The 13,050-nt window shown below is 33.9% G+C and overlaps 1 protein-coding gene and 1 non-coding gene across 2 annotated transcripts in view; one reads left to right on the forward strand and one right to left on the reverse strand.

Annotated features, from left to right (window-relative positions):
• Positions 1 to 13,050, forward strand: part of STAG1 (stromal antigen 1) — a 402,070-nt gene that overhangs the window by 159,887 nt on the left and 229,133 nt on the right. The window contains exon 5 of the mRNA XM_049628788.1: positions 12,341 to 12,437. Coding sequence (XP_049484745.1) covers positions 12,341 to 12,437 — 97 coding nt within the window. The remainder of the gene's footprint in view (positions 1 to 12,340; positions 12,438 to 13,050) is intronic.
• On the reverse strand, positions 7,496 to 7,602 carry LOC125922175 (U6 spliceosomal RNA). Its single transcript, XR_007457612.1, has one exon. It is a non-coding gene; the product is annotated as a U6 spliceosomal RNA (small nuclear RNA).

Consider the following 13,050-nt stretch of genomic DNA (forward strand, 5'->3'; position numbering starts at 1 on the left):
TTTATGTACCATTCCTGTACCATTTTATTTAGATACACTATTACAGTACTCAGGCTTAAACCTAGGTAGGTTATCAAATTAAAGTGAAAAGTATACTTGTTGATAATGTCTTTCTGTTTCGAATCAGATAGTATTAAACAAAAGACAAAACTAGTATCAAGTGGAAGTATGAAATTTGCTGTGTATGGGACATTATGTTTATTTGTCTGAAAAATGGTATTGAAATGCTGTTGTAACCTATGATTCCCTTCCTAACTATGGAATAAAATCTGTCCTGCCACTTCAAGGGTCACAGCATTTACCTGAGCTTAAAATCAAATTTTTCTTAATTTATGCAATAATATAGTTAAGTAGAAAGGCAGTGATGGGATCACATTGGCCAGAAACTGCAGTTAGTTAATATGGGAGGAAAAGGAGTGGGAATGAAAGAAATAGCGTTACATGTGGAGGATCAATCCGTTTTTCCCTTGAAGTGTTAACTTAAAAAACCAAAACAACAACAACAACAAAAAACCAAAACAAAAAAGAGTCAACAACAGGAAAAAAACAGTCCTTGGAGAGCTCTGAAAACCAGAACATTTTAGCTTATACCTGAGGGTAAAATAACAGTCTAGTCTCCTGGAGTAATAACTGTAGTCTGCCTGTGCAGTATTTACATTTACATTTATGGAAAGCATGTACTCCATATTGCTAAAAGCTACATGGAAAAAAATCATTGAAATAGTAATTATTATACAGTTATTTATTTAAGATTTCTAGTTAGGGCCTTTAGTTTACAATGTAGCATGTTATCTGTGCCATCTGCTTTTGTTTCTCCAAAGCAAATGAATTTACTCTTAAGCAAGAGTATAGAATACTAATTCTTTGTGTCCTTGTCTGCTTAACCAAGGTCTTATCAAATAGCCTGTTGAAAGAACTACATTTATCTACTAGAGTTTGAAGAATATGCACTCACTGTACTGTGTAGAGATCCAGATTGAATTGATTGAGCTTTCCTTTAGGTTTAGCTTATTAAAACCTTAGAAGAAAATTTAAAACTCATTTTTAACTACAACATTGACTTATTCTATGCCACATATTTGTATTTTCTCTTTGAAGCCCTGATTTGTTTTTGTTGTTTTCTCTTTAGTTCTTTCCCAGTTTTTAGAGTGTTATTTTTCTAACTGCCTAAAATTATTTATTATCCTCTAATAGAATATGAGAAAACTGTTACAGCAAATGTAATTATTTTTCTCATTTTACTGTAATCTGTGATTCAAATGCTGCTTATGGTTTTCATGAGAATATGTGGCTAAGTTCTTAGAGATTTTCTTTATAGTAAAGTCTCAGACTTGAACGTTTTGGAATGAAGTGAGGGCAAGCCTATCAGTGTCACAGTTTGAATTTTTTCATACCTTTTTCCATGTTACTTTATATGTATGTGTATGTGATGTTATTTTATTTTATTTTATTTTATTTATTTTTTTTTTTTTAAGCGTTTTTATTTATTTTTGAGACAGAGAGAGACAGAGCATGAACGGGGGAGGGTCACAGAGAGAGGGAGACACAGAATCTGAAACAGGCTCCAGGCTCTGAGCTGTCAGCACAGAGCCCGACGCGGGGCTCGAACTCACGGACCATGAGATCATGACCTGAGCCGAAGTCGGACGCTTAACCGACCGAGCCACCCAGGCGCCCCTGTGATGTTATTTTAAATGTAGAATCATATATATTTCTTTATTCACTTAGTATGTCATAAACAACCTTTTATGTAATTAGTGCTAACATAGGTATAGCTCATTTGTATTAATAGTTATATTTCATTTTACTGTATGTATATGTCATAATTTAGTGAAACATTCCTTTGTAGATATTTAGATTGCTAAGCTGTTTTGCTCCAGTAAATAGTACTACAATATTCATGCAAGTATTTTTTCTGTGAAGGAAGAAGCCTGCATATGAATATTTGTAGCCAGAGGGGCAGCTTTTGGCAGACGTTACTGTCCACTTACCAAAGTTTTATTTTTCCCTTTTCATAGTGGAATAAGTTCAAGGAGGGTATTGGCAAATGGACACTCAGTGTCTCCACTCCCCTTTCTTCGCAATGTGGCTAGTTAACAAGTTCTTGCCAATGAAGTATTACCCAATGTGATATGTATGACTTCTAAGCCTGAATTACAAACATCTGCCATGCTTTTCTCTGTTTTTGTTTTCCATCAGCTGGATACTGATTTCTCAGGGTCAACCTTGGAAGCCTCTTATAGAGAGTAACAGAGCATCTGTCAGCTTGGGTGCTGGAATGATTGTGTAGCTATAACTAGTAATATAGATATTCTGTCTAGATCTTCTCTTTGAGAGACTGTAGGTATATTATCATTGTGGGGTGTCTGGCTGACTCAGCTGGTAGAGCATGTGACTCCTTTAAATTTTTTTTTCAGAGGAGGGACATGGGGAATGGGGAGCATGGGACTCTTGATCTCAGGGTTGTAAGTTCCAGCTCTATGTTGGGTCTACGTAGAGATTATTTAGAAAAAAAGAAAAATGAAGTATTCTTCCTGATAATCTTGAAATTATACTGCTTATCTTTCCCTACTCCCTAAATGAGGACAACTTATATAAGAAAATGTAATAGTTTCTTAAGGTGGAAGCTTAAATCATTGAATTAGACCTCTCTTTTGTAAGTATTTGAAGCTGTATATTTCCCACTAAGCATTGTTTTTCTGCATTCTACAAATTTTGATAATGTGTTTCATTATCATTCAGCTCAAAACATTTTTTAATTACCAAACATTTGAGGATATTTTAGATGTGTACTGTGACATCAGTAAGACTGATGTCTTACTTAAATCCATTATGGTCAAAGTATGTGCTCTGTATTTTTTTAGTCCTTAAAAACTCATAGAGACTTGCTCTTTGGTCTTTTGGTAAGTGTTCAAAAATGTATTTAAAGACAATATGTATTCTACAATTGTTCGTGTTGTGTTTTATAGATATATTATTAGTGCTTTTCAAATCTTCTATATATTTACTATTTTTATGTTTATTCTAACAGTTACTGAGAGATATATTTAAAATATGAAACATGATTATGAATTTGCATATTTCTTTTAAGTTCAGTTTTTGTTTTATGTATTTTAAGAATCTTTTTATTTGGTGTATAAAACTTCAGAGCTGTTATATCATCATGATGAATTTACCACTTTATTGTTATAAAATCCATCTTTTAATACTTATACTACTCCTTGTCTTGGTTTCTACTTTGATATAAAAATGGTTGTAACAGCTTTTTTATAGTTAAAGTTTGCAGGATATATATTTTTTCATTCTTTCAGTATAACCTGTCTGTGTTTCTATATTTAAAGTGTGTCTTGTAGATATATGTGATTAGGTCATTTTATACAGTCTGGGTGGTCTCTGTTTTTTAGAGGGAATGTTCAGTCCATTTGCTTGGTTTTTAGTTTTCTTAGTCTGGGAAGTTTTTATTTTGCTTTTATTTGAAAGACATTTTTTGCTAGGTAAAAAATTCTGCATTTTTTCCTTTTTTCCTTTATTGAAATATAATTGATGTACAACATTGTGACTTGATATATTTGTATATTACAAAAGATTACTACTATAGTTTAGCTAACACCCTCATTCCCTTGTATTATTTCCAGTTATTTTTTTGTGGTGAGAACATTTAAGATTATAGAATACAGTATTACTAGCTATAATCACCATTCTCTATGTTGCCTCCGAACTTGTTAATCTTCTAATTGGAAGTTTGTACCCTTTGACTGATTCCTTCCCATTTTCTCTATTTCCCAGTCCTTTGTAACCACCACTCTATGTCTGTTTTTCTGTTTGGCTTTTTTTAGATTCCTATGGAATAAGTGATATCAGACAGTGTATATTTTTCTCTCTGTGACTTATTTCACTTAGCATTATGACTTGAAGGTTCATCTGGGTTGTCACAAGTGACAGGATTTCCTTCTTTGTCTTGGCTGAAAAGTATTCCAGTGTATAGATAACCACATTTTCCATTTTTGTTTTTTGTTTGTTTTTGTTTATTGTTGTTTAGATACCACATTTTCCTTATTCATTCATCTGTTGATGGGCACTTAGGTTGTTTCCATATTTTGGCCACTGTGAAAAATGGTGTGGTGTACATTAGAGTGCAGATATCTCTACAAGATCCCTCTGTTTTATGTTTGTTTTTGATGTCACATTTGCATTTTTATATTGTGTATTCATTAAATTTAAAACTATAGCTATTTTTAATATTTTTGTCCTTTAATCTTTATACTAAAATAGTCAACACTCTATCCTATTACAATATTAGGGGGTTTGAATCTAACTATCTCCTTACCTTTATAGTGTGTTGTATATTGCCACACGTTTTCATGTTACTAATTAGTGTCCTTTTGTTTCAGCTCGGAGATCTCTTTTCAGCATTTCTTGTAATATAGGTTTAGTGGTGATGAATTCTCTCAACTTCTGTTTAGGAAAGGGCTTTATTTCACCTTCAGTTTTGAAGGACAGTTTTGTTAGGTAAAGTATTCTTGTTGACAGTTTCTTGTTAGCACTTTGAATATATCATTATAGTTTCTCCTGGCCTGTAAGATACCTGCTGAGAAATCAGCTGATAGCCTTATTGGGGTTTTGTTTTATGAGAGAATTACTTTTCTCTCTTGCTATTTTAAACTTCTCTCTCTACAGTTTTAGACACTTTTATTATGTGACTTGGAGAAGACTTTTCAGTTGAAATTTTGAGATGAATTTTTAGCTTCATGAACTTGGATGTCCAGATCTCTACCATGTTTGAGAAGTTCTTTGCCATTATTTTTTTATACATATTTTATTTTTGATGTAATTATAAATGGGATTATTTTCTTAATTTCTTTTTCTGATTGTTCATTATTAGTGTATAAAACCAACAGATTTTTGCATATTGATTTTATATACTACAGCCTTACTGAGTTTATTAGTTTTAACAATTTTCTGATGCAGTCTTTAAGGTTTTCTGTATATATTATCTGCAAATAGTGAAAGTTTTAATTCTTTCTTCCTTACTGATTTGTATGCCTTTTACTTCTTTTTCTTGCCTAATTGCTCTGGCTAGGACCTCCCATACTGTATTGAATAAAAGTGATGATAGTGGGCATCCTTGTCTTGTTCATGATCTTAGAGGAAAAGCTTTCATCTTTTTACCATTTAGTAGGTTATTAGCTGTGGGCTTGTCATATATGGCTTTTATTATGTTGAGGTACATTTCCTTTGTCCTGCTTTGTTGATAGTTTTTATTATAAATGGATGTTGAATTTTTTCAAATGCTTTTTCTGCATCTGTTGAGAAAATCATAGGATTTCCATTCTTCATTTTGTTCATATGGTATACCACATTGACAATTTGTGAATGTTCAACCATCTTCGCATCCCTGAAATAAACTCGACTTAATCATTGTGTATGATATTTTTGATATATTGTTAAATTCAGTTTGCTCATATTTTCTTAGTCAGTTTGCATCTATGTTCATGAGGGATTGAGGGATATTGGCCTGTAATTTTATTTTCTTTTGGCATTATTGTCGTGTTTTGGTATCAGGGTAATGTTCACCTTATAAGTAAGTTTGGAAAAGTTCCCTCCTCTTCTATTAGAAAGGATTTATATTAATTCTTCTTTGAATGTTTGCTAGAATTCACCAGTGAAGCTGACTGGTCCTGGACCAGTTTTTTAGGATGCTTTTGATTACTTATTCAGTCTCCTTTACTAGTAAGTGGTCTGTTCAGATTATCTGTTAGATCATGGTTCTATCTGGGAGGTTTCTTTCCTAAGAATTTATCCATTTCTTCCAGGTTGTTCAATTTGTTAGCATATAATTGTTCATAGTAATATCTTATAATCCTTTTATTTCTATGGTATCAGTTATAACATCTCCTTTTATTTCTGATTTTGAGTCATCTTTCTTTTCTTCTAGATGAGTAACTAAAGGTTTGTCAATTTTGTTTATCTTTTCAGAGAAGCAGCTCTTAGTTTCATTGATCTTTTCTGTTATCTTTTTAGTCTTTATTTCAGCTCTAATCTTTGTTATTTCCTTTCTTCTAACTTTGGGCTTTACCTGTTCTTTTTTTTTTCCTAGTTCCTTTAGGTGTAAAGTTAGTTTGCTTATTTGAGGTTTTTCTTGGTGTAAGTATTTATCACTGAGAACTTCCCTCTTAGAACTGTTTTTGTTGCATCCCATACATTTTGGCGTTACCTTTCCATTTTCCTGTGTCTCAAGGGTAGAAGAAAGGAATAGAGAAGAACTACAAAGATAGCTAGAAAAACACTAACAAAATGAAGTTAGCCCATACTTATCAGTAATTACTTTAAATGTAAATGATAAATTTGCCAATCAAAAGACAAGGAGTGGCTGAATGGATTAAAAAAAAAAAAAAAGACCCATCTACTTGTTGCTGTAAGAGACTTACCTTAGATACAAGGACACACAGTGCCACAAATCAAAGGGATGGAAAAAGGTATCCCATGCTAATGGAAACTAAAAGAAAGGTGGATTAGCTATAACTATACCTGTGAAAATGGATTTTATAATAAAGATTATAATAAGAGACATTGAGTCATGTTACATAATGATGAAGGAGTTAATCCAGTAAGAAGATATAGCATTTGTAAATATTTGTGCCCCCAACATAGAAACACCTAAAGATGTAAAGAAAATATTAAGAAACCTAAAGGGAGAAATGTTCAGCAATACAGTATTAGTGGGGGCTTTAATACTCTACTTATATCAATTCACAAATCATTTATACAGAAAATCAATAAGGAAACCTTAAATGACAGGTTAGACCAAATGGTCCTAACAGATTTGCAGGACATTATGTCTGAAAGAACAGAGTACACATTCTTCTCAAGTCACATAGAACTATTTTCCAAGATCATATGTTAGTCCAGAAAACAAGTCTTAATAAGAATCAAAATTATACCAAGTATATATTTTATGTCCACAGTAGTGTGAATTACTAGAAATTAGTTACACAAAACTGGAAAATTCATAAATATGTGGAGATTAAACAACATGCTATTGAACAGATGTGTCAAAAAGAAATCAAAAGAGAACTTAAAAAATAATTTGACCCATTATTTTTTAAAATCAGCTTTCTACATTTTCCTTCTCTCATTTCTCTTTGGGACTCCAGTGATGCGTATGTTATTTCTTTTGTCAGTATGCCATAATTCCCATAAGCTTTCTTCATTCCTTTTCATTGTTCTCTTTGCTCCTGCATTTAGATAATTCTACTTGATCTGTGTTGTAGCTTACTGATTTTCCCTTTAGCTTATTCAAGCTCACTGTTGAAACTGTCTATTGAATTCTTCATTATAGTCATTGTATTCTTCAGGTCTAGAATTTCTGTTCTGTGCTTTCTTACGTTTTCTTTCTTTGTTGAACTTCTCATTTTGTTATTATATATTTTTTTCTGATATTATTGATTGCTTATCTGTGTTCTCTTGTAGCTCTCTGACTAGCTATAGAATTTTTTTTAATATGGAACGTGTTATGAGTTTGCATGTCATCCTTGCACAAGGGCCATGCTAATCTTTTCTGTATCGTTCCAGTTTTAGTGTATGTGCTGCAGCAGTGAGCATGAGAAACTGTTTTGAGTTCTTTATTCAGCATTTTCTGGATATGCATTTTTTTGGGCCAGTTACTAGAGGTATACGGTATTCCTTTGGTGGAGACATATTTCCCTGATTCTTCATAATCATGAAGAATCATGTTTTCATGTCTATGTATTTGAAGAAGCAGTTACCTCTTCCAGACGAAAGAGGGATTTCCATATGGGGAACCTTTCACCTTTGTGTGAAGGCACACTTAATCATGCACTGACCCTGGGTCTAGTGTTGTAGGGTGAGAAATGTGGCGTATGGTGGCACTGGGTTCAGGAAGGCATGATGTCTTTCATGCTCAGGCCACCAGGTTCCTCTGCATTGAACCGATTGATCTTTGGTGAGCACTGTGAAAGATCTGCAGTGCCTGTGAGAGCTGTTGGGGTCCTAAGCAACACTTCCAGGTTTGGTAGCTAGGGACCAAAGCAAGCAGTGGTGGTAGCCAGAGCCAGTGGTGTGCACACACTGAGCTGTCGTGGGCAGCTTCAGGTATCTATATGGTGGAGGAGACCTGTCTCAGACACAGTTTTAGTGGTGAGTATCAGTGCAGGTAGCAAGGCCTAAAGCCAGTTATGGGCTCCCTGGCAACTATGGACCCTGGTTGACAATGCCCCTCCTGTGGTTGCACACTCTCCCTCCAGGCATGCACTCTGCAGTGGAGACCGTGGAAGGGAGCTTGAGTGAGGGAGTATAGATATGCAGCCTGGAGGAGCTAGGTACAGGTGGGCAAGGTGGTACTGGACAGTGACAGAAGGCAGGACCTGATATGAGCTGCAGGGTTTCATGGCTTTCTGTATATTCACCAGTGGCTGTATGTTTCCCCCACCTTGTGCGTGCATGCTGCAGTGCAGGTCAGTGATGGGTGTTAGGACAGTGGTGCACATACAGGGGCTAGCTCTGAGCATGGGCAACAGTGTTCAGAGATGGGGGGTGCACTAGGCTGGTGTCTTATACTCATCTAGCTGTAGAAGCTTAAGTTGGCTGCATGTGCAGCCCCTTGGCTCCTGTGTGTCTGAGGAAGGACTTAGGTGACTGGCTTCTTCTACTTATGCAGCCATAGAAATCCTGCATGGCTGTGGTACAGATCTGGTGGTGGCAGGGGAAGGTTTCAGAAAAGGACTCATGCAGCTGGTTTCAGCTAACAAAACTACCCAAGGGTGGAAAGCTGGCAATATCTGTGGGAGTCCACAGTGGCTGTGCTAGCCTTTGGCTTTGTCACTTGTGAAATATACTGAGTTTGTCTGCAGAGCAGGTCTCTGTGAACCATGATGTCTCCTGGTGCTTGTCTGCTATTAATAGCTTCTGCTTTTATTCATTGTTCCTAGCTGGCTCAGTACATCTATGAGAGAGTGAGGCAAGAATCTGAAGCAGGCTCCAGGCTCTGAGCTGTCAGCACGGAATCTGATGTGAGGCTTGAACTCATGAGCCATGAGATCATGATCTAAGCTGAAGTTGGACGCTTAACCGACTGAGCCACTCAGGTGGCTGGGAAATTTCTTCTGAGCATTTTGAACTGTGTTAGGTTGGGGGATGGGATTGTGCAGGCAAGATGAAGTTGCCTTCCTTCTCTTCTGTGATTATTTTAACTTATTGTTAAAACATTCTGTGTGGACTCTAGTGGTCTCCTGGGACTGTTTGTGTATTGCTGTCCAGTTGTTGATCTTTGTGGGATCATAGGGAAGGAAGCTAGGTTTTTTTGCCAACTGATGGGCAGTTTTTTTTCTTTCAGCACTTTAAATATGTCTTTCCTTAATCCCCTGGCTTTCATTCTTTTTGATGAGATGTGTACCATATTCTTATCCTTTGGTCCCCTTATCCTTACCCTATGGCTACTTAAAATTTTTTTCTCTATTGAAGATTCCCATAATTTAATTTTGATGTGCCTTATATAAGTTTTCTGTTTTATCCTGTCTCACAGGCCAAGGCCTTATATATTATGAAATACTGTATAATCCACTCACCTATGCCCATACTTGGCAGTGCCTCTAACAATCACCAGTGTCTGCCAATCCAAGAAGGATTTATCTCTCTGGAGTTCAGTTCTTTAGATTCTTTTGCCTTCACCCCACTCTTTTAAAAGGTGTAGTTTTTGTCCTTTAAGATGAATAACCAATTACACAAGAATCATTTATTAAATTTACCACCTTTTCCCTCAAAAACTTAAGTATCCCCTTTGTCACAGCTTAAATTCTATATATAATATACCTGGATTTATTTCTGCACTCTATTTTCTTATATTACTTTTCTAGTTCTGTGTTATTTTCAGTCTATATTGTTTTCAGTGTCTTTGTGTTAAATTTTGATATTTATGCAATTCCCTGTTCACTAGTTTTATTCAGAATGTTTCTGGGCTCCTCACATATAACTGGTGGGATTATAAATTGACACTTTCACTTTGGGAATTGAAGAAAATGTACTCACCATCTTCAGAGTGTTTTCACAATGCTGGGCCCCATGTAGAAGTGGAGAAATGGTTCCTCTTTAGCTTTGTGCCATACTTCCTTACTTTGTTCAGAAAGCATTTCTGCTTGGGTCATCAATTTAAAAATCACTTGACCTGCTTTATCCATTCTTTGTCTTCACCACCATTCTTAGTCAGTCATGTCCTTGACACATTATTCTGCCGAGCTTAACTTTCAACAGATACTATGATATCCTTTCTTTTTTTTGTTTTTTTTTAACCCTCTTCTACAACCATGTATTCTTTCTAATTTTCTGCTTACTTTTAAAGTAAATCCTCCCAGACATCAATGTGAAGAAATAGAGATACCTAGTGTTCATGAGCAGTTTTAAAAAGTTCTCTCTTTTCACATGGAAGAAGGGAATGTGGTTGCTCTTCACTAGAAGAGGTTGTTAAAGGAGGTATGTGCTCAATCAGAATGGTTAAATTAATAGGACTGATAATACATAGTATTGATGAGGATGTGGAACACCCAGTCTCATACATTGGCAGATCTCATAGATTGTTGGTGGATGTATAATTTAATACACCTGTTTTAGAACATTGGCATTGTCTATTAAGTATCTACATACATGTGTTCCATGTTAATAGTTTGGCTACTGGGTATATATACAACAGAAACAAGGGTTGATGTCCATCAAAATATGTGTACAGTCATATTTACAGCAATTTTATTCATGATAGCTTTAAAATGGAAAGAGCAGTCATGTCCTTTACCAGTTCAATGGGTAATAAATTGTGGTATGTTAAATAATCAGATGCTATCTGGAAATTCAAAAAAAAGGAAGTAGTGGTACACATAACAGCTGATACAACTTTGATTGAAAGAAGTCAGACATAAAAGATAATACTATTTATATGAGTTTCAAAAACATGTCCACTGTTAAGGAATAGTGGTTAAACCCTCTGGGCTTGGAATGGTTACTGATTAGAAGAGAGCATTAGGGAGCCATTTCAGTTTTGGAAAGGCTTTATATTTTCATACTGGTTATGATTACACAGATGTGTATATATTTGTAAAATTTCATCAAGGTGTAACTTAAGTTTCCTATATCTTACCGTGTATAACTGTACTTACATACAAAAGTAAAAATTGATTTTAAAAGTATTTAAAAATTATTTTCATACATTTTCTGTAATATCCTTCCTCCACCCAAACAAACCTCAAACAATGTAGCCTACAAGTAGGCTGCATGGAATCACATTAAATTGGCTAACAATCTGGAAAGACTTTATTGATAGAACTCGAAGCGTTTTTTTAATTTTAACCCAATACATAAAACTTATTTAGGTGATTTTCTATATCCTCTAGTTTTTATAATTTTCCTCATCAACATACCTTTCTTGAATTTATAATTAGGTAACTAGTTGTGAACAATTGCTCATCCATTTATGTTTCTTATACATTTGCAATATCTAAAAGTTATTTTGTACATTTATCTTTTGTCATCTGTCTTAACCAATTTTTTTCCGGTATGAATCTTTTGAGTCCCTTTACTGGAGACTATTAGGTATTTTTTTCAACTTTTGGAAAGGGAGAATTCTCTTTATCATTTAACTCATTTTTGGTTTTACTAAAAACTTAAAACCTGTGTCAAATAATTAAGGATACATCCTTGCCTTGTTCCATTTTGAGTTGAAATGTCTTGAGCATTTCAACAATAAATATATTTTAGTCTTTGTATCTTGTTTGTATATATTTCATCTAACTTTACTTTTTCTGGAAGTTGTTTATTAATCTTGGCTGTACTTTTTTGTCACATACCATTTTGAGATCTAGTAATTTCATTTAATTTTTTCTCCTTTATAATTGAATTATTTGATTTCCTAATATTAACTCATTTTTTCATTCCTGACAAAAATGCATTTTATATATGGTGTGTATTCTTTTTATGCACTACTAATGAAATAGATTTTTTGATATATGAACAGTTTCTATGTGTAAGTGTATTTAGTTTAGCTTTTGTATTTTCACAATGTGGTTTGAATATTAGTATCTATAGTTGCTTAATAATTATTAAACTAGTCAGTTTTGTATTGTGTTCCAGTTTAAACAAGTTTTTGAAACCTAGTAACTCATCTTTTAATTTTCTTGAAAAATAAAGGAATCTTTACTTTTATTTGGCTACAGAGAAATGATTTCGGGTAAGTATTTTAAATAGACCACACACAGATAAAATCACAAACTTTAAAAAATTTATTGGTTGTAATACCAATTTTTTTGAGTTTTCATTTTTATGTATTTTTTTCCTACAGTCTGTGGTGGATGACTGGATTGAATCATATAAACAAGACAGGGACATCGCACTTCTGGATTTGATCAACTTTTTTATCCAGTGTTCAGGATGTCGAGGTACATAATGATGGAATAAATAATGTACATTGAGTCTGTCAGTCCAGCAGTGTCAAATTATTTCACCTTTCATTCATTATATATAATCCATCCTAGTACAATGTGCTGATCTTTTTCTCATAAAGAAAATTATTGTTATTTAAAGCTGTTTCATTTTTTTTTGGTTCAGTTTTGCTACGAAAGAACAGATCTATAAAATTTTATGAAATTTTCGAGGAAATCTAAAATTCATTTGAAGAATTTGAATTGACTTTTTATATCATAAGTTTTTATAATTAATATTTACTGATTGATAGTATTTCTGTTTGTGCTTCGTATTAGGAATTTTGGTAGTTCCTAGTATTCATTATTTTGTTTTCTTGTCAGTATGTATATTGGTCCTCATTGCATAGATTAAGTACGTGGACCTTAAATAATTTGCTTAAGGTAACATAAGCACCAGAATCTGGTTTCTTAAGTTTATCATCTGTTTGATATCTATAGATAGTTTTTTAAAATAATGTAATTTTATTTTTATCGTATTGATAACTGATATTTTTCTTCTCAAGAATAGATAAATCCTAACAGATTATGCTGTGTTACATGAGAGGGGGGATTGGGAATCAGCATTCTT

The sequence above is a fragment of the Panthera uncia genome, chromosome C2, assembly GCF_023721935.1.
Source record: "Panthera uncia isolate 11264 chromosome C2, Puncia_PCG_1.0, whole genome shotgun sequence".
Taxonomy (NCBI): domain Eukaryota; kingdom Metazoa; phylum Chordata; class Mammalia; order Carnivora; family Felidae; genus Panthera; species Panthera uncia.